The sequence below is a fragment of the Coregonus clupeaformis genome, chromosome 23, assembly GCF_020615455.1.
Source record: "Coregonus clupeaformis isolate EN_2021a chromosome 23, ASM2061545v1, whole genome shotgun sequence".
NCBI classification, from domain to species: Eukaryota; Metazoa; Chordata; class Actinopteri; order Salmoniformes; family Salmonidae; genus Coregonus; species Coregonus clupeaformis.
The window spans coordinates 45,703,467-45,725,288 of record NC_059214.1 but is presented as its reverse complement, the minus strand read 5'-3'; the positions used below and the strand labels follow the sequence as shown (position 1 = coordinate 45,725,288).

At 43.4% G+C, this 21,822-nt stretch overlaps 2 protein-coding genes across 2 annotated transcripts in view; one reads left to right on the top strand and one right to left on the bottom strand.

Annotated features, from left to right (window-relative positions):
- Positions 1-11,027, top strand: part of mfsd9 (major facilitator superfamily domain containing 9) — a 33,081-nt gene extending 22,054 nt beyond the window's left edge. The window contains exons 2-6 of the mRNA XM_041843917.1: positions 5,836-5,923; positions 6,369-6,412; positions 7,672-7,801; positions 8,017-8,226; positions 8,523-11,027. Coding sequence (XP_041699851.1) covers positions 5,836-5,923; positions 6,369-6,412; positions 7,672-7,801; positions 8,017-8,226; positions 8,523-9,397 — 1,347 coding nt within the window. The 3' untranslated portion in view covers positions 9,398-11,027. The remainder of the gene's footprint in view (positions 1-5,835; positions 5,924-6,368; positions 6,413-7,671; positions 7,802-8,016; positions 8,227-8,522) is intronic.
- A 766-nt stretch (positions 11,028-11,793) lies between these two features.
- slc9a2 (solute carrier family 9 member 2) overlaps positions 11,794-21,822 on the bottom strand; it is a 25,684-nt gene continuing 15,655 nt past the window's right edge. The window contains exons 10-13 of the mRNA XM_041843915.2: positions 16,458-16,563; positions 13,705-13,821; positions 13,160-13,247; positions 11,794-13,047 (exon numbers count right to left, since the gene is read on the bottom strand). Of these exons, the coding sequence (XP_041699849.1) occupies positions 12,599-13,047; positions 13,160-13,247; positions 13,705-13,821; positions 16,458-16,563 (760 nt within the window). The 3' untranslated portion in view covers positions 11,794-12,598. The remainder of the gene's footprint in view (positions 13,048-13,159; positions 13,248-13,704; positions 13,822-16,457; positions 16,564-21,822) is intronic.

Below are 21,822 nucleotides of genomic sequence, written 5' to 3'. Positions count from 1 at the left end.
TTGATCCGCATCCTGCAGATAACGGTCAGATGTTTCCTTTGCTTGCTATTGACGATGCTGACCAAGGATATCTGGATGATGAATAGCATCTAAGCTTTTGTCACGTCTCTTGTGAGACGTGAAGAGGGGGAATGTAAAACTTTATCTTCTGATAAAGTTTTCCCTATTTTGCCAAATTGCAGCATTTAAGCTTTATGTCACGTCTCTTGTGAGACGTGAAGAGGGGGAATGTAAAACTTTATCTTCTGATAAAGTTTTCCCTATTTTGCCAATTACACTGTTAGCTTGTGTCACGTCTTAAGTTTTCCTTCTTTACTGTTACTTGGTCACGTCTCTGGGGAGACGTGAAGAGAGGGATTTGTCGTAGTAAATATATTATGTTATAGCTTGGTCTGGCTAAAATTTTGTGCATGACCCATCTTGTGTTGGGCCTTCGGATTTAATACAATGGACAAAGACTTCTATCTTGTCGGCCTTGTCAGCAGGTGGCTAAGAACAACACCCACGCCATAGGTCTCTCAGTCCTTCCAACTCACGAAGTTTTCCCATGACACACACAAACACAAACACACACACACACACACACATTATTACTGATAACACACGCACACACAAAATCCCCTCTTTCGGCTGAACATTTTCCCAAAACACACACACACACACACACACATTATTACACACACACACATTATTACTGATAACACACGCACACACAAAATCCCTTCTTTTAGGCTGAACATCTGAAGACAGACAACCCGACTCAGAGCCAATGCAATGGAAGTGACCTCGACCAACTCATCAGGACCAATCAGAAGATCAGAACTCCTAGAATCAACCTACTTTATTTTATTGTATAAAATGTCAGCACACAATGTTTAGGGGCGCGCTCTCAGATATCTCCCTACGAGGTTGACGAACGGGTCCGTGCACGCTATTTACAGATATCTTTACCTCTGAATAAACTGCCTCATATTATACAATTATCCACCTTGTCCGAAAGTCTCTACTTGGTCTCCGTTCTCCAGTAAACTTGTTTTATCAACACTGCCCACGCATAGAGTATCACAAATCTCTCTGCCTTTTTCCCCAATGAGAAAATACAGTAGCTTCACTTTGTAATCCTCAGGTTTTTCTCTCATCGTAAGAGCCATGTACAAATTGAATTCCTCTCTCCATCTTTTCCAGGTCAGTGCTAAATTACAATCATCAAAGTCTATTTTTCCCGGAGGATTCAGTCAATGGCGATTTATTCTTAGAATGGAAAGTTAGCTACTCACGAATCTGCTTGTATCCAAAATCCAGCTAGCTATTGGATACGATAGCTAGCTAACGTTAACGTTTCGGCGCGATGACTAGCCTGTAAGCGCGGCACTTTTTCAAACTGCCGCCTGGGACGTATTCTTCCTTTACATCGATGAGATCCAGGTTATTTTGAGTACCGCTGCCACCATGTTTCAATATGCTTTGCGTTGTAGTCACGACAGACAAATATATAAAGTTAAGCAAACTTTACTAGGCATGTTGTCAACCCGCACATTCATACAGTAAGTCCCAACTTGTTTCCGTTTCCTGTGTAACATCAATATGAGTAACATCAATATTGATACATACATCGCATGATTTTTGTAACGTTCATGTAATCGACATGTAGGCACAAGTCAGACAATTGTTATCCCAATGCAAAGGTGGTGACCCGATTGACAACAGTGTCTCTAACGCATCCACAGACTGCATGAACTTGTAAAAAATGGTGTGATCAAAGGTCATGAAGTTTTCACTGCAGTCGACTGCAAGTTTCTGCCCTTCACCAACTTCCTCCTGCAGCCATTGTGGGAGGCTCTGTTGTTAACCAATCATAATGGTGTTTCTGTTTGACCCATGCGAACGTGACCAAAGACATGACGGGAAACAGGAACCAAATTGCCTTGATTTATGTGTACAGTGGACATACAGTATACAAATAAATCTGATATGAGGCTCTCTCTCACTAATTGATTGTACAATGTGTACACACATAATATTATATTATGATTTCAGTTTGTGATTGTGTGATATAAGGGTTAGATACATGTTTATTTCGACATTATAAAGAAAACCTTTTATAAACAATGGCAACACTGCCATGTTGATCTGAGCCTTGCTGTTGGAAAACCACATTAGTGTCTGACTTTCGGCTCTCGCAGATGCACCTCCCCCGACTTCAGTCCTCGACTTTTGTCTACAGTCAGGTGATTTATTTTTACCACTCAAACACGCCCAATATCTTGGGTGCTGCTCTTGGCAACACCATCTCGCTGAATCTACTTTTAAATTATCAAGTAAATCTCAATGTGACCCGCCAGATTCAGAAGTTTGAAAATCCCATCACAAAAAAGCTTCAAAACCTAATTAGATTTCTGCCCCCAAAAACTAAAACTGAACATAATCATGATGGTTTTTTATTTTAGTTCGTTTTGGAGTCAAAGATAATAGTTTCAGTATAGTTTTAGTTTTTCAAATGGGTTTGTTAATTATTTAATTTCAGTTTACTAAATCGTTTTTTGATGATCAATCAATCAATCAATCAATCAATCAATTTTATTTTATATAGCCCTTCGTACATCAGCTAATATCTCGAAGTGCTGTACAGAAACCCAGCCTAAAACCCCAAACAGCTAGTAATGCAGGTGTAGAAGCACGGTGGCTAGGAAAAACTCCCTAGAAAGGCCAAAACCTAGGAAGAAACCTAGAGAGGAACCAGGCTATGAGGGGTGGCCAGTCCTCTTCTGGCTGTGCCGGGTGGAGATTATAACAGAACCATACCAAGATGTTCAAAAATGTTCATAAGTGACAAGCATGGTCAAATAATAATAAGGAATAAATCTCAGTTGGCTTTTCATAGCCGATCATTAAGAGTTGAAAACAGCAGGTCTGGGACAGGTAGGGGTTCCATAACCGCAGGCAGAACAGTTGAAACTGGAATAGCAGCAAGGCCAGGCGGACTGGGGACAGCAAGGAGTCACCACGGCCGGTAGTCCCGACGTATGGTCCTAGGGCTCAGGTCTCTCAGTTGGCTTTTCATAGCCGATCATTAAGAGTTGAAAACAGCAGGTCTGGGACAGGTAGGGGTTTCGTAACCGCAGGCAGAACAGTTGAAACTGGAATAGCAGCAAGGCCAGGCGGACTGGGGACAGCAAGGTGTCAGCATGCCCGGTAGTCCTGACGTATGGTCCTAGGGCTCAGGTTCTCAGAGAGAAGAGAGAACGAGAGAATTAGAGAGAGCATACTTAAATTCACACAGGACACTGGATAAGACAGGAGAAGTACTCCAGGTATAACCAACTAACCCCAGCCCCCCGACACATAAACTACTGCAGCATAAATACTGGAGGCTGAGACAGGAGCGGTCCGGAGACACTGTGGCCCCATCCGAAGAAACCCCCGGACAGGGCCAAACAGGAAGGATATAACCCCACCCACTCTGCCAAAACACAGCCCCCGCACCACTAGAGGGATATCCTCAACCACCATGATTCGTTTTTGTTTCAGTTTTCATTTATTCTAATAACCTTCAATCAGACCAAATGTTCTCTTAACATCACCTCGAGAGGCTTGTACGAAGTCAAAACAAAAGACAGTGATTTTGCCACCTGCTACAGAATTACACAGTGTTCATAATGTCATCAGTACAATAATAATCAGTGTGTCCTCAGTCCTTGTGCCTTCAGGAGCTCTTGCGTCAATCACTATCGAAGGAAATGAGAACAATCCATAGCAGTCAGTGACAAGTCTAGTGACCATCAACCAGTACACAAATGAGTGTCACATATACAGTGGGGAAAAAAAGTATTTAGTCAGCCACCAACTGTGCAAGTTCTCCCACTTAAAAAGATGAGAGAGGCCTGTAATTTTCATCATAGGTACACGTCAACTATGACAGACAAAATGAGAAAAAAAAATCCAGAAAATCACATTGTAGGATTTTTAATGAATTTATTTGCAAATTATGGTGGAAAATAAGTATTTGGTCACCTACAAACAAGCAATATTTCTGGCTCTCACAGACCTGTAACTTCTTCTTTAAGAGGCTCCTCTGTCCTCCACTCGTTACCTGTATTAATGGTACCTGTTTGAACTTGTTATCAGTATAAAAGACACCTGTCCACAACCTCAAACAGTCATACTCCAAACTCCACTACGGCCAAGACCAAAGAGCTGTCAAAGGACACCAGAAACAAAATTGTAGACCTGCACCAGGCTGGGAAGACTGAATCTGCAATAGGTAAGCAGCTTGGTTTGAAGAAATCAACTGTGGGAGCAATTATTAGGAAATGGAAGACATACAAGACCACTGATAATCTCCCGCGATCTGGGGCTCCACGCAAGATCTCACCCCGTGGGGTCAAAATGATCACAAGAACGGTGAGCAAAAATCCCAGAACCACACGGGGGGACCTAGTGAATGACCTGCAGAGAGCTGGGACCAAAGTAACAAAGCCTACCATCAGTAACACACTACGCCGCCAGGGACTCAAATCCTGCAGTGCAAGACGTGTCCCCCTGCTTAAGCCAGGCCCGTCTGAAGTTTGCTAGAGTGCATTTGGATGATCCAGAAGAGGATTGGGAGAATGTCATATGGTCAGATGAAACCAAAATATAACTTTTTGGTAAAAACTCAACTCGTCGTGTTTGGAGGACAAAGAATGCTGAGTTGCATCCAAAGAACACCATACCTACTGTGAAGCATGGGGGTGGAAACATCATGCTTTGGGGCTGTTTTTCTGCAAAGGGACCAGGTCGACTGATCCGTGTAAAGGAAAGAATGAATGGGGCCATGTATCGTGAGATTTTGAGTGAAAACCTCCTTCCATCAGCAAGGGCATTGAAGATGAAACGTGGCTGGGTCTTTCAGCATGACAATGATCCCAAACACACCGCCGGGCAACGAAGGAGTGGCTTCGTAAGAAGCATTTCAAGGTCCTGGAGTGGCCTAGCCAGTCTCCAGATCTCAACCTCATAGAAAATCTTTGGAGGGAGCTGAAAGTCCGTGTTGCCCAGCGACAGCCCCAAAACATCACTGCTCTAGAGGAGATCTGCATGGAGGAATGGGCCAAAATACCAGCAACAGTGTGTGAAAACCTTGTGAAGACTTACAGAAAACGTTTGACCTGTGTCATTGCCAACAAAGGTATATAACAAAGTATTGAGAAACTTTTGTTATTGACCAAATACTTATTTTCCACCATAATTTGCAAATAAATTCATTAAAAATCCTACAATGTGATTTTCTGGAATTTCTTTTCTCAATTTGTCTGTTATAGTTGACGTGTACCTATGATGAAAAGTACAGGCCTCTCTCATCTTTTTAAGTGGGAGAACTTGCACAATTGGTGGCTGACTAAATACTTTTTTCCCCCACTGTAGAACACTGGAGACCATGTGTTACAAGAAGAGAAAACATAAATATGCTAAGCATTGTGTTAATCATTCTAAACTGAATAAGAACTTCATTCACCTTACATTTCCCCACTACAACCTTTTTCCTGGGTGTTTGTTGTGGTTGTTGTTTGTTGTGGTTGTTGTTTATGTGTTGTCTATGACTGTGTCGTTACTGTAGCTCAACAGTGTTCGAACTGAAAATAACACCTGCTGAGGTCACTCAGTCTATACTCTCTCTCCCTCTTCTCTCTCTCTCTCTCTCTCTCTCTCTCTCTCTCTCTCTCTCTCTCTCTCTCTCTCTCTCTCTCTCTCTCTCTCTCTCTCTCTCTCTCTCTCTCTCTCTCTCTCTCTCTCTCTCTCTCTCTCTCTCTCTCTCTCTCTCTCGCGTTCTCTTCCGTCTCTCTGTCTCCTCACCAGGACCTGTTTGGGGTGAGCATGATCATTCCCCTGCTGAGTCACCATGTGAAGGCCCTGGGGGCCAGCCCCACCGTGGCAGGCTTAGTAGGTAGGTGGGATGGTGACGATGGTGATGAAGATATAATACCAGAAAAAATGTGAGAGTTCAAATTAATGTCATAGTTTGTAAGGTGTTTTCATACATCAGAAGTGGTGGTATAATTTAGCTGTAGAAAATGACTTTTTATTGCATGAAATATTTTATGAAACAAACGGATGGGGACCTCTGAGGACAACAGATGAAGGAAGTAAATAAGCTTTCTCTCTGCGTGGGAAATCACCAGCTGATGTACTCATTTCATATCACTGTGAGCGCTGATTGAGTTCACAGGGTCTGATAGCTTATGCAAAGTGCTACAGCGGCTTGCATTGTAGGCAAGCTATAATCATAAATATCTCTAGCGGCTCACCGCTGTTGGCATTGGTCTATAAACAATAGTTCAACATTCAGAATGTGCCATAATCTGTGCCTAATGCATTGATTTATGTTTCAGGTTCCACATATGGGATCCTACAGCTCTTCTCTAGCACTATAGTTGTAAGTATTGACATGGTGTTCTGAAGACAGGCATTAGTGTTGTGGTACTGTATGTCTTGTGGTATGCCAGTGTGTTTCTGGTATGACAGCATTGAGCAGTCACACACACACACACTGCCCTAAGACCTCTCCTGACATGGTGTTTGTGTCCTTTGGTCTCCACGACGATGTCAACATCTGAGGGTCTGATTGGAGCTGGATGCTCCACCATGCCCTAACATTAACATCCACACATTCCTCTGAATCTATGGCTCTTAACAAGGATGATACTGTACGCTGAGAGAGGCCTCCTCTGAAGAGAGATAGAGATTCTCAGAGTAGAGTTGTGAGGCACTTCCCCTTCCCCCACAGTCTCCTGAAATTGGTTTATGAGACGAATTAAAGGAGGAGAAGGAATCGTTTGTGGCCCCAGTGAACAGACAGGCAGGGAGGGATTGATGGATGGGGTGATGGAGGGAGGGAGGAGGGAGGGAGGGAGGCAACAGCCAGGTCTCTATGGTAATCCCCACAGGCCACATCCAGAACACAGCAAATTCAATTGACTCTGATTCCATTATACCGTGTGTGTATGTGTGTGTGCATGTGCGTGCATTTCTACATGCACGCTATAGAGTCAGATTTTGTGTTATGTGTCTGCGTGTGTAAGCCCGCGTATGTGACTTAGTTGGTAGAGCACGGCGCTTGCAACGCCAGGGTTGTGGGTTCGACTCCCACGGGGGACCAGTACGAAAATGTATACACTCACTACTGTAAGTGGTTCTGGATAGGAGCGTCTGCTAAAGGACTAACATGTAAATTAATGAGTGTTTCTATTTCAGCGTATAAGTGTTGTGTGTGTGTCATGCATATATCAGTGGAATGAGAGACTGTGGAGGCGCCTGGGTTGCTTGGCCCAGAGGGCCACACTGTGGAATTCCTCTGGACCACTGACACTCATGTCCTCGTGTTACGCCCTCAGAAAGAGGGGGGGTCTCATTATCTCATGCTCTATGTTGTTGGTTGGGCAGCCAGGATAAGTCTCAATAGTTTAAAGTGGATTCCTTTCCTCATTTAAGGAAAGGAATCCAGGGTAGATGCAAGGGTAGATGATGGAAAGGAAGCCAGTAGTGTCCATTGAGATGCACCCTGTGTCCAGCAACAATGTGGAGATGTTTAATACCTTGTGTTACTATGTGAGACAATACTACTCTGTCCTATATGCCACTTCCCAGGATGTGATGTCACTTCCTGTGTGTGATGATGGTGGTTGTGATTGGCAGGGCAGCTGGAGTGACGTGGTGGGAAGGCGGTACTCTATGCTGACGTGTCTGCTGCTGAGTGCTCTGGGCTACGGCCTGCTGGGGATGTCCACCAACATCGCCCTGTTTGTCCTGGCTAGGATCCCTGTGGGTGAGTCAGACTGGGGGAGAGAGGGGGAGGTAGAACACCTTGGGTGAGTCAGGGAGGAGACTAATTGCTTCAGAGGCTTTGGCCTTGAAAGACCTCTACCATTTATCTGAGTCTGAAGTAAAGAAATAATCAATCAGTAACGTTCTGTTACACACAAACATGTTAAAACTACTTATCTGTGTCATGTGTCCGCTCCCTCTCGCTCTGTCCTCCAGGGCTGTTCAAGCACTCCCTGTCTATCTGCCGGGCCCTGCTTTCTGATCTGGTGTCTGAGGCGGAGCGCCCCCTGGTGATGGGGCACTTCAACGCGGCCTCCAGCGTGGGCTTCATCTTGGGACCCGTGGTGGGGGGCTACCTCACAGAGCACGAGGGGGGCTTCTACACCTCCTCCTTCACCTGCGCCGCCATCTTCCTCCTCAACACAGGTAGGTGGGGGTGAGGGGAGAGGATGGGAGGTGGGGGAGGGAGGGAGGGAGGGAGAGGCAAGGAGAGAGAGAGGGAAGGAGCAGGAGAGTAGGCAATGGGGGTGCAAGGCAAATATGTTGGTATTCCCAATTGTAAATCCCACCTTAACTCTAGCCACTTGGTGGATGTGAAAGGATGGTATAGGTGCAAGCAATGTTGTGAAAATTCCAGCCAGATGGAATCAGATGTTATCATACAGCATATACCTAGCCAGTCTATGTGCTTTCTAACCTTGTGTTTGTTGTGTTCCATCCAGGTCTGGTTTGGCTGCTTCCCTGGAGCGATGCACTAACCCCACGCACCGATGCTAACTCCAACAGCAGCGCTAGCAAAGCCAGCTGCCACGAGAACGACAACCACTTCACCTCGACACAGCAAAACTGCTCCCATGGCAACAGCAATAAACACACTACAGCGTCGGCGACAGCGGTCACGGGATCAGTGACTCCGGGGAAGAACCAAAGGAGCTGGGACCTGGACTGGGGGGAGGTGTCCCTGCTCCAGCCTGCCTGGCGTCAGCTCTCCTCGGTGGGCTCCAAGATTAGCACGGTGGCCTCCTCGGACATGTGGGACCTGTTCCTGGTGCGTCTGCTCATGGCCATGGCCATAATGCTATACTACAGTAACTTCTCCCTGGCCATGGAGGAGCGCTTCATGCTGAAGCCCAAGGCCACAGGTTATCTAATCAGCTACAGCTCTACCCTGGGGGCCCTAGCCGGGTGCTTGGTGGGGCCCGTCACCAAACTGTACGGTAACGATATGCCGGCGCTGTTGCTACACTCTACGGTCCTCACGTGTTGCCTAATCCTGCTCTACGCCGCAGCGCCCAGTGTCTGGCATGTGTTGTTAAGTTCCACTTTCTTCGCCATCTCCACGACCATCGGACGCAACTGCATCACCGACCTGGAGCTGCAGAAAGGGGGAGCTCACGCCAGCGGCACACTCATCGGGGCGGGGCAGTCGGTGACTGCGGTGGGGCGCGTGCTCGCCCCCCTGCTCTCGGGGCTGGCCCAGGAGTTTAGTCCCTGTGGGCCCCCTGTTCTGGGGGTGGGACTGGCGTTAGCGGCTGTTGCCCTGCTGCTGGTCAGGGTGCCAAAATGGGACGGGAGAGGCAAGAGGAAAGAGGCATAACTCTGAGTCACGCACAGAGAGAGAGTGAATCAATGAGAGAGACAATGAGAGAGGGAGCGAGATCAAAATTACCACAGCACTGGAGACAGAACTGATGCAGAACTGTTGGGGTTGTTTGTTGTTGATGTGTCAGCGGGGTGTTGTTTCGTTGATTGTTTTGTAGCTGTCGACGACAGAGCCACAACGCCGCTCTGCGGCTCTGTTGGTTTGGTCTCGAAGTGATGACATCACAGTACCGATAGGACCCGGGTCATCATCAGCATCGCTGTTCCCCCCTTCAGTCCCCCAAACAGGGACGAACTCAAAAAGTGCAGTGTTGCCAAGATAACCATGAACCAAGCCAGTAGCCCTCTGTAAATGGCGTGGGAGGGTGTCCATGCTAAGTTAGCTTAGCATAGGTCAACAAAATGTCAGTGGCTCATTGAGTTCATATAGCTTAGAAATATTCAAATGTTTATATCTCTAGTGAGAGACAGTAATTCAATTAAAAACAACAACATATAAGCCTAATGTTACTCTAATGTAATCCTGATCTTCCTTAATAACCACTACAAATAGTCCAGAAAAGTCTTGGTATTGAAAATACACATTTCCCAAAATGCTCTGTTTCTGACCTATCCTATGAGGGTGAAGGGGCTTCTCTTACCTCTCTGGTGCCAAATTCTATTTTCTCTCCCTTCTCACCAAAGTATGCACTCATTCACCCTCCCTTAAGAATTGAACACATTTGGATTGGTGTGAAAACATCCACACCAATCCAATGCTTTTAAATCCTTTAGGGGGAGTGATCAAGTGCACACTGGGGAAAAGGGTCAATAACCTTAATTGAGCTTGAGTAAGGGTTGTCTACAGGCACATATCTAGGATTAATTTACCCTTCCTAAATCCTAACCCTAACCATGTGGGGGGAAGTAAAACATATTTTTAAAGGATCTTAGATCAGTGTATGTGGGTAACATCATCCTACTTCCTTTTAACCACTAAGATATCGGGACCTTTTTAATGGAAATTGTTACTTTTATAAAAAATATATAATTAATTTTAATTGTATATTATTTTCCCTTATTCTACATAGTCCATATTGAGTTTATTCCCAATTCATTCATTTATTGGAAAGTGGGCTTATATTTATCAATACAAATTGTTAATTATTATTTTGATATGAAGTTTTCCTCTTATTTTGAATGGAGTTGCCCTTACATTGACCCAAATGCTACTGAATGTTATGAAGACAATTATTGTACTGAATGATTAATATGAAGGAAGTGAAGATCCTGCCATTTGACAATAATAAGTATATTTCTAAACATGTGAATGTTCTTTAATGTGGCAGTTGCATAACTTCAGTTTAATTTCTTTTAGATTTGATGATGGATGACTGAAGGTTCAAGTTTGTGTGAGATGTATTTCTCCTACAAGGTGGTTTTAGCTCTGTTGCTAATGCTGAGTTCATGACATCTCCTAAATTCATAAATATGAGCATATGACTGGGGAAAATCCACTTGAACGCCCCTCCAACTTATAATTACTAGTGTCAAACTCGTCCATCATCCCTGAGCTCTGACTTCTCCCACATGTTAAACTCTGACGTCACCTACTAAGGAAATTACCTCGATAGCATTTTCAGCAGTTAGATACAACACAATAAATACAATAAAATACAATAAACATTTATTTATGTTTTTTTTCACACTAACTTGTTTACAAGCATGATAGCTGTACTTTTCATTTATAGTTGTAACAGCTTGTTTTCCATTAGCCAATCTGCTTTGTTAAAGAATTCAAAGCACGTGAATGCACACAACTCGTTGCTCCCGGTTTACAAGTAGTATTTTCCGAGTTTGTCATGAGCGAAGCATAAGACTATAAACACGGTTCCATCTCTGCAATACAGCAGCTAGTCAATAGAAGGACTATTTTGTAAAGAAATAAGGTGGTATTTCAACATTATACATCAACATTTTATTACTTAACTAAAGCAACACTGAAAGTCAGAGCAGTGTTCATGAGACCCTGTTTAGACATTACTGGTCTGAATGTCAGACACAAGGAAAAACAAAAAACAGAAAAGCTACAAGATAAGACGTGTCTTTCCTGAAAGTGTCTTCACTTGCATAGAGATATACAAATGTATTAACATCTATTAAATAATGTAATTTAAATATTCTAGGTAAAACCAGGGGTGAAAGTTAATTACATTTCTTCCTGGTATGGTACAAGCACGTGCACACATTTTGGCAGGGGGGGCAAAATAATAATAAATAACATGCCATTTAGCAGTCGCTTTTATCCAAAGCGACTTACAGTCATGTGTGCATACATTTTTTTTTTTTAGTGTATGGGTGGTCCCGGGGTTCGAACCCACTACCTTGGCGTTACAAGCGCCGTGCTCTACCAGCTGAGCTACAGAGGACCACACAACATAGAATTACATATAGAATCCCTATTAATTTAATAGGATCTCTGTGAGCCTAATAGTAAAGATTTGTCTTTTTTTAAACTTGATATTTTATTTAGAGTGTTGTGTTGCAATAGTCTTTGCTCTTCAGAGAATGGTTGGTTGTAGACCAGTGGTTCTCAACTGGTTTTGCCTCAGGACACAAATTGAACGAGGTTGTCTCAGTCACGATCCAATATTGGCATCGCACATTTTGGGGGGCCAAAATGCAATCTGGAAAACTATTTTTAATGTTATATTGATAGTAAATGTAACAATTATATGACAAGGGAACAACAGTCCCACTTTTTTAATTGTCAAGAATTCAATTTTGCCCATATTCTTGATGAAGAATGTTAAGCTCACTGGTTTGAGACCACAAAATCAACCAAATCCGCTAAATAGCGCCACTAATAACTCTTTATTGAGAACACTGTTTTGAAGAAAAATAGTTCAGTGGTTAAATTATGAAAAAATATAGGTTGATTATAATTTGTACACACTTCTTCCTGGTTTAAGGTTTTTAAGTTCATACTGGAGTATTTTTTTATTTGTATTTTTTTATCCTTCGACCCATTAAAAAACTCCCCGTTGAGAATCGCTGTTGTAGACAATCCATTATCCATTCCCCCTTGGCTTGTAGTGCATTTTAATCTTGTGGTATTTGACACTTCTCAGTTCTGAGATTCTGGAGTCGTTGTAGATTAGAACCCAAGACAGCCTATAGCAGTCCTGCTGCTACTTTCCTGACAGCTGATTGGTCCTCAGGGGTTCTGGGGTTTCCGAGTGTTCCACTGAGGCATGAGCAGGGGTTTCTGCGTTCCGCTGTCGTCACGGTCACCAGGCTCTGCAGCCCAGGCTGGGGTCGGGGACAATGGCTGCTGCTCCTCCCCCTCTCGCCTGTGGTCACCGCTGCCATGGTCACCTGAGGAGCCATTACCAGGGCCGTTGGATGGGTCGTGGCGACGGCGAGGGGCGGGTATCCGGGAGTCACTGGAGGAGGAGTTTAGTCGGGACATGCCACGCCCCCAGGCACCTCTTCCTCCACTCCTCTCATCCACCAGGTCCACTACAGAGCTAGAGGGCACCTCTTTCAGTGTGTTCAGCCTGCGTAGGGGCAGCATGGCTCGGGATGAGGAGCGACTGGGCTGGTCAAACCTGGAGCGGGCTGATGGGTAATTCACCTCCGACATGGTCACATCATCACCATTACCTGAGAGAGAGACATTGTCAATTTAGTTTGGGATCCAAGCATTGAAGTGCAAAGAGCCTAAATATTGTAGAGATCATAGAGTGACACACACACACTTCATTTTGAGCATCACCTGTATGCCTCAGTCTCTGAGGAGGGAACTTTGAGTCCAGACTCTTCCCTGAAGGCAGAGAAAAGTACTTCTGGGACTTGGCCTCATCCTGAGAGAAAGAGAAAAAGGAGGGGGTGAGAGGAGGATAAAGTGAGATAAGCGGTTCTACACTTTGATCACAACATCTTTTTTTTTTTTACATTTTAGTCATTTTAGCAGACGCTCTCATCCAGAGCGACTTACAGTTAGTGAGTGCATACATTTTCATTTTCATACTGGCCCCCCGTGGGAAACGAACCCACAACCCTGGCATTGCAAGCGCCATGCTCTACCAACTGAGCTACAGGGGACAACAAAGGGATTTCGTGTAAAAACATTTTTTTTATCAGATCATCAAATGCTGTGCACAGACTAGGCCTACATTACTAACATTACTACTAAATTATTTAGGTTAATATCTATTCTAACATTACTACTAAATTATTTAGGCTAATATATGTTCTAACATTACTACAAAATTATTTAGGTTAATATCTGTTCCTAATATAGGTCTGTGTGTTCCGCACCGGTCCGTGGAAGCTGCCGGGTCGGAGGCTGCGTCGGATGCTGGTGTGCCGACGGATCAGGATCTCTTTTGTCTGGCTGTCGTTGGGCAGGGAGTGCTTGGTGGTGTACGCCGTAGTCTGAAAAAACACACCGAGAAACGCATAATACATAACAGACACACCTATCGTCTGATAACATGCACTATAACACACAACACATTACGTAAAACACACACTGCATAGAAAATCTGATACAGCACCATACTGTAGTAGAGGCCAACAGATTGCAGCAAACACTCCCAATCTAACTTGAGGTTTCTACATACACTAGCTCTATCTGTACCACCCTGCTTTTAATCTCCTAAAGACACACACTAATGACACACACACTAATGGCACACACACTAATGACACACACACACACTAATGACACACACACACTAATGACACACACACTAATGACACACACACACTAATGACACACACACTAATGACACACACACTAATGACACACACACTAATGACACACACACACTAATGACACACACACACACTAATGACACACACACACTAATGACACACACACACTAATGACACACACACTAATGACACACACACTAATGACACACACACACACTAATGACACACACACACTAATGACACACACACTAATGACACACACACACTAATGACACACACACACTAATGACACACACACTAATGACACACACACTAATGACACACACACACTAATGACACACACACACTAATGGCACACACACTAATGACACACACACTAATGACACACACACACTAATGACACACACACTAATGACACACACACTAGTGACACAGACACTAATGACACACACACACTAATGACACACACACCTAATTGCAGCTGTATTCTCCTAATAACATAATGACACACCAGTCCTTACAGAGAGAGTGCTGCTATAGCCTACACTCCTGGTTACATAACAAGAGTGGATTTTACACACCCCAGCTTTTGTGTTTTACCACACAACCTTCTTCTGTCTGTGTCTGTGGCTCTGGGCAGTCACCCAACCGTAGCTGGCCACACCCTCACCTGTCTGAACCATGAAGCTTATCTGAACGATACCAGGCTCTGTTTGTGTCTAATGGGCTGACGTACCTCCCTCTCTCCTGGAAAAGACTCATCACTACAGAGAGATGCCCAATGCCCTTAATAAACCCATAGCCCCTAACCCAATATACTTAACTTTTGTAGATCTGAGAGGATTGGATAGGTATAAGCATCCCTAGGCTATTTGATCTAGCGCATGGGTTTGGTGATCAACAGATACTGATTATGGCCGCATGCTGGGACAGGGAGCTGTCAGACCTGTTTTACGGCTTAGGAGAGTGGAAGTCAAACGGTTCCAACAGCCAATCAACACATCACATGATCTAATGTCGACACCAATGATACAATGAGATCTGTGACAGTGAGGGGTGTGTTTGTGTTAGTGGGGGGGGACTGTGAAGGAGTGGGCAGATAATAAGATAAGCTCACAGAGAGAATCCCATCACAATAAAAACACAAACACACTCCTAGTGGCTCATTTTCAAAAGGTAACTTATGGAAAAGTACTGCTGACCACAGGCATTATGCAAAACAGTGAGGTACAGCAGGCAATGTGGCTATGCAAAACAACACGTGAGGTACAGCACACACAGGTATGGAAGCACAAACATTCATGTAAGAAACAGGGCTCTGCGTAAGGTAAAGGTACTCTGAGTAAGGTAAAGGTGCTCTGAGTAAGGTAAAGGTGCTCTGAGTAAGGTAAAGGTACTCTGAGTAAGGTAAAGGTGCTCTGAGTAAGGTAAAGGTACTCTGAGTAAGGTAAAAGGGCTCTGCGTAAGGTAAAGGTGCTCTGAGTAAGGTAAAGGTGCTCTGAGTAAGGTAAAAGGGCTCTGCGTAAGGTAAAGGTGCTCTGAGTAAGGTAAAGGTGCTCTGAGTAAGGTAAAGGTACTCTGAGTAAGGTAAAGGGGCTCTGCGTAAGGTAAAGGTGCTCTGCGTAAGGTAAAGGTGCTCTGAGTAAGGTAAAGGTACTCTGAGTAAGGTAAAGGGGCTCTGAGTAAGGTAAAGGTGCTCTGAGTAAGGTAAAGGTGCTCTGAGTAAGGTAAAGGTGCTCTGAGTAAGGTAAAGGTACTCTGAGTAAGGTAAAAGGGCTCTGCGTAAGGTAAAGGTGCTCTGAGTAAGGTAAAGGTACTCTGAGTAAGGTAAAGGTGCTCTGCGTAAGGTAAAGGTGCTCTGAGTAAGGTAAAGGTGCTCTGAGTAAGGTAAAGGTGCTCTGAGTAAGGTAAAGGTGCTCTGAGTAAGGTAAAAGGGCTCTGCGTAAGGTAAAGGTGCTCTGAGTAAGGTAAAGGTGCTCTGAGTAAGGTAAAGGTGCTCTGAGTAAGGTAAAGGTGCTCTGAGTAAGGTAAAGGTGCTCTGAGTAAGGTAAAAGGGCTCTGCGTAAGGTAAAGGTGCTCTGAGTAAGGTAAAGGTGCTCTGAGTAAGGTAAAGGTACTCTGAGTAAGGTAAAGGTGCTCTGAGTAAGGTAAAGGTACTCTGGGTAAGGTAAAAGGGCTCTGCGTAAGGTAAAGGTGCTCTGAGTAAGGTAAAGGTGCTCTGAGTAAGGTAAAGGTACTCTGAGTAAGGTAAAGGTGCTCTGAGTAAGGTAAAGGTACTCTGAGTAAGGTAAAAGGGCTCTGCGTAAGGTAAAGGTGCTCTGAGTAAGGTAAACCTAGTTAAGGAAGAGACTCACCCGTTGTCTGATATTGTACATGTTCTTGGACAGGATGTCATGCATGTTCCTCAGGTCTGCAGCCACAAACTTCCTCTTGGGTTTACCAGAGCCCTTCTTCTCCTTGCTAGAGGAACAAACACAAATAACAGAATGTTTAAAAACAGTATAATCTTTGTAAATGATGTCCTAAATAGGACTGGTGGCGTTATGTCACACATGCAGCTAACAAAAATATATGGAAATGTCTGCTATATCCAAAATTAAAACCAACTAATTGCAGCATTACCGCAAAAATGGAAGACGCAAGTGGAAGGGGGAGAAAGTAAGGAACTTGTGTGTCGGCCCTGCGGTAAAGACTAAAATTAGTTAAAGAAAATTGTGATAAATATAAAAGTATACCAGTTGCATTTAAGGACAACAGTGCCGTATAGATTGCAAAATAGTTGGGAAGAGATTTTCGATGTACCGATTCCATGGCACATGGTTTATGAACTGATACACAAGTACAACCATCCCAGCTCTGCAGATTTTGCTGCGAAGAGAGAATCATTAGATCATTTGTTTTGGTACAGTCCATATGTAGCTTGTTTTTGGTCGCAGGTTCAGGAATGGCTGAAGAATTGCAACACTTACCTGGAGCTAACTCTGCAAATAGCACTGCTGGATCATTTCAAAAGTCATAGCCAAACTATGAGAATGGAAAGGTTCAGAACTTCTGTGAAACATCACAGCACAGTTTAAAAATATATGGCAAATAGAAATCAAAACAGGATGGTGTTCAGAGATAGATAGGAGGGGTTGAGTGGAGCTCAAGGGTGGGACTAAAAATAACAAGATAACTAATATAAAATATGCTGTGTCCGTAAAATGTATGTACAGTGCATTCGGAAAGTATTCAGACCCCTTGACTTTTTTCACATTTTGTTACGTTACAGCCTTATTCTAAAACGGATTAAAATTTGTTTTTTTCCCCTTATCAATCTACACACAATACCCCATAATGACAAAGCAAAAACAGGTCTTTAGAATTTTAGAAAATATATTTAAAATAAAAAACTGAAATATTACATTTACATACACTACCAGTCAAAGGTTTGGACACACCTACTCATTCAAGGGTTTTTCATTATTTTTACTATTTTTTACAATGTAGAATAATAGTGAAGACATCAAAACTATGAAATAACACATATAGAATCATGAAGTAACCAAGAAAGTGTTAAACAAATCAAAATATATGTTATATTTGAGATTCTTCAAATAGCCACCCTTTGCCTTGATGACAGCTTTGCATTCTCTTGGCATTATATCAACCAGCTTCATGAGGTAGTCACCTGGAATGCATTTCAATTAACAGGTGTGCCTTCTTAAAAGTTAATTTGTGGAATTTCTTTCCTTCTTAATGCATTTGAGCCAATCACTTGTGTTGTGACAAGGTAGGGGGGGTATACAGAAGATAGCCCTATTTGGTAAAAGACCAAGTCCATATTATGGCAAAAACAGCTCAAATAAGCAAAGAGAAACAACAGTCCATCATTACTTTAAGACATGAAGGTCAGTCAATACGGAACATTTCAAGAACTTTGAAAGTTTCTTCAAGTGTAGTCACAAAAACCATCAAGCGCTATGATGAAACTGGCTCTCATGAGGATAGAAGACCCAGAGTTACCTTTGCTGCAGAGGATAAGTTCATTAGAGTTACCAGCCTCAGAAATTGCAGCCCAAATAAATGCTTCACAGAGTTCAAGTAACAGACACAACTCAACATCAACTGTTCAGAGGAGACTGTGTGAATCAGGCCTTCATCGTCGAATTGCTGCAAAGAAACCACTACTAAAGGACACCAATAAGAAGAAGAGACTTGCTTAGGCCAAGCTGGTTGAGAGAATGCCAAGAAACATGAGCAACGGACATTAGACCTAAATTTGTCCTTTGGTCTGGAGTCCAAATTGCAGATTTTTGGTTCCAACCGGCGTGGCTTTGAGAGACGCGATGTGGGTGAAAGGAGGATCTCCGCATGTGTATTTTCCACCGTAAAGCATGGAGGAGGAGGTGTTATGGTGTGGGGGTGCTTTGCTGGTGACACTGTTTGTGATTTATTTAGAATTCAAGGCACACTTAACCAGCATGGCTACCACAGCATTTTGCAGTGATACGCCATCCCATCTGGTTTGGGCTTAGTGGAACTATAATTTGTTTTTCAACAGGACAATGACTCAACACACCTCCAGGCTGTGTAAGGGCTATTTTACCAAGAAAGACAGTGATGGAGTGCTGCATCAGATGACCTGGCCTCCACAATCACCCGACCTCAACCAAATTGAGATGGTTTGGGATGAGTCAGACCGTAGAGTGAAGGAAAAGCAGCCAACAAGTGCTCAGCGTATGTGGGAACTCCTTCAAGACTGTTGGAAAAGCATTCCAGGTGAAGCTGGTTGAGAGATTGCCAAGAGTGTGCAAAGCTGTCATCAAGGCAAAGGGTGGCTATTTGAAGAATCTCAAATGTAAAATATATTTTGATTTGTTTAACACTTTTTTGGTTACTACATGATTCCATATGTGTTATTTCATAGTTTTGATGTCTTCACTATTATTATACAATGTAGAAAATAGTAAAAATAAAGAAAAACCCTTGAATGAGTAGGTGTGTCCAAACTTTTGACTGGTACTGTAAGTATTCTGACCCTTTACTCAGTACTTTGTTGAAGCACCTTTGGCAGTGATTACAGCCTCGTATCTTCTTGGGTATGACGCTAAAAACTTGGCACACCCAGAAAGACTCACATCTGTAATCCCGGCCAAAGGTGCTTCTACAAAGTATTGACTCAGGGGGTGTGAATACTTATGTAAATTAGATATTTCTGTATTTCATTTTCAATACATTTGCAAACATTTCTAAAAACATGTTTTCACTTTGTCATTATAGGGGATTATGTGTAGATGGGTGAGAAAAAAAATGATTTAATAAATGTTGAATTCAAGCTGTAACACAACAAAATGTGGAATAAGTAAAGGGGTATGAAGGCACTGTATGCTGTATTTGGCAAAGGACTGTGACAGTTTCTAAAAGAAAAACCAATGGCACATTGTTGTGGACCTGTCAGCAGAACATTTGAATTCAGCAATGTTTTGCTTTGACTTTTCCTCCAACCTTCATATCCTGGACTGCCTACGAATTCTAAAACATTGTCTAGGTTATATATATACAGTGAGGGAAAAATATATTTGATCCCCTGCTGATTTTGTACGTTTGCCCACTGACAAAGACATGATTAGTCTATAATTTTAATGGTAGGTTTATTTGAACAGTGAGAGACAGAATAACAACAACAAAATCCAGAAAAACGCATGTCAAAAATGTTATACATTGATTTGCATTTTAATGAGGGAAATAAGTATTTGACCCCTCTGCAAAACCTGACTTAGTACTTGATGGCAAAACCCTTGTTGGCAATCATAGAGGTCAGACGTTTCTTGTAGTTGGCCACCAGGTTTGTACACATCTCAGGAGGGATTTTGTCCCACTCCTCTTTGCAGATCTTCTCCAAGTCATTAAGGTTTCGAGGCTGACGTTTGGCAACTCGAACCTTCAGCTCCCTCCACAGATTTTCTATGGGATTGAGGTCTGGAGACTGGCTAGGCTACTCCAGGACCTTAATGTGCTTCTTCTTGAGCCACTCCTTTGTTGCCTTGGCCGTGTGTTTTGGGTCATTGTCATGCTGGAATACCCATCCACGACCCATTTTCAATGCCCTGGCTGAGGGAAGGAGGTTCTCACCCAAGATTTGACGGTACATGGCCCCGTCCATCGTCCCTTTGATGCGGTGAAGTTGTCTTGTCCCCTTAGCAGAAAAACACCCCCAAAGCATAATGTTTCCACCTCCATGTTTGACGGTGGGGATGGTGTTCTTGGGGTCATAGGCACAACATTCCTCCTCCTCCAAACACGGCAAGTTGAGTTGATGCCAAAGAGCTCGATTTCGGTCTCATCTGACCACAACACTTTCACCCAGTTCTCCTCTGAATCATTCAGATGTTCATTGGCAAACTTCAGACGGCCCTGTATATGTGCTTTCTTGAGCAGGGGGACCTTGCGGGCGCTGCAGTATTTCAGTCCTTCACGGCGTAGTGTGTTACCAATTGTTTTCTTGGTGACTATGGTCCTAGCTGCCTTGAGATCACTGACAAGATCCTCCCGTGTAGTTCTGGGCCGAGGGAGACCGTTATTTTGTGTTTCTTCCATTTGCGAATAATCGCACCAACTGTTGTCACCTTCTCACCAAGCTGCTTGGCGATGGTCTTATAGCTCATTCCAGCCTTGTGTAGGTCTACAATCTTGTCCCTGACATCCTTGGAGAGCTCTTTGGTCTTGGCCATGGTGGAGAGTTTGGAAACTGATTGATTGATTGTCTTTTATACAGGTAACAAGCTGAGATTAGGAGCACTCCCTTTAAGAGTGTGCTCCTAATCTCAGCTCGTTACCTGTATAAAAGACACCTGGGAGCCAGAAATCTTTCTGATTGAGAGTGGGTCAAATACTAATATCCCTCATTAAAATGCAAATCAATGTATAACATTTTTGACATGCGTTTTTCAGGATTTTGTTGTTGTTATTCTGTCTCTCACTGTTCAAATAAACCTACCATTAAAATTATAGAATGATCATTTCTTTGTCAGTGGGCAAAGGTACAAAATCAGCAGGGGATCAAATACTTTTTTCCCTCACTGTATATAAAGTGCCTTCGGAAAGTATTCATACCCCTTGACTTTTTACACATTTTGTTACGTTACAGCCTTGTTCTAAAATGTTTTCAATAGTTTTTTCCCCTTATCAATCTACACACGATACCCCATAATGAAAAACGGAAATATCACATTTACATAAGTATTCAGACCCTTTACTCAGTACTTTGTTGAAGCACCTTTGGCAGTGATTACAGCCTGGCGCCGACGAGGATGGCGGCCTCGCGACTAGCTCTTAGGAAACTTTGCGGTATTTTGTTTTTCTATGTATTCTTCAGAAAGTGTCCTTTTTTTTTTACAAGCATTTCGCTACACCCGCAATAACATCTGCTAAACACGTGTATGTGACAAATAAAATTTGATTTGAAGTCTTCTTGTGTATGACACTACAAACTTGACACCAGTATTTGGGGAGTTTCTCCCATTCTTCTCTGCAGATCCTCTCAAGCTCTGTCAGGTTGGATGGGGAGTGTCGCTGCACAGCTATTTTCAGGTCTCTCCAGAGATGTTCGATCGGGTTCAAGTCCAGGCTCTGGCTGGGCCACTCAAGGACATTCAGAGACTTGTCCCGAAGCCACTCCTGCATTGTCTTGGCTGTGTGCTTAGGGTCATTGTCCTGTTGGAAGATTAACCTTCGCCC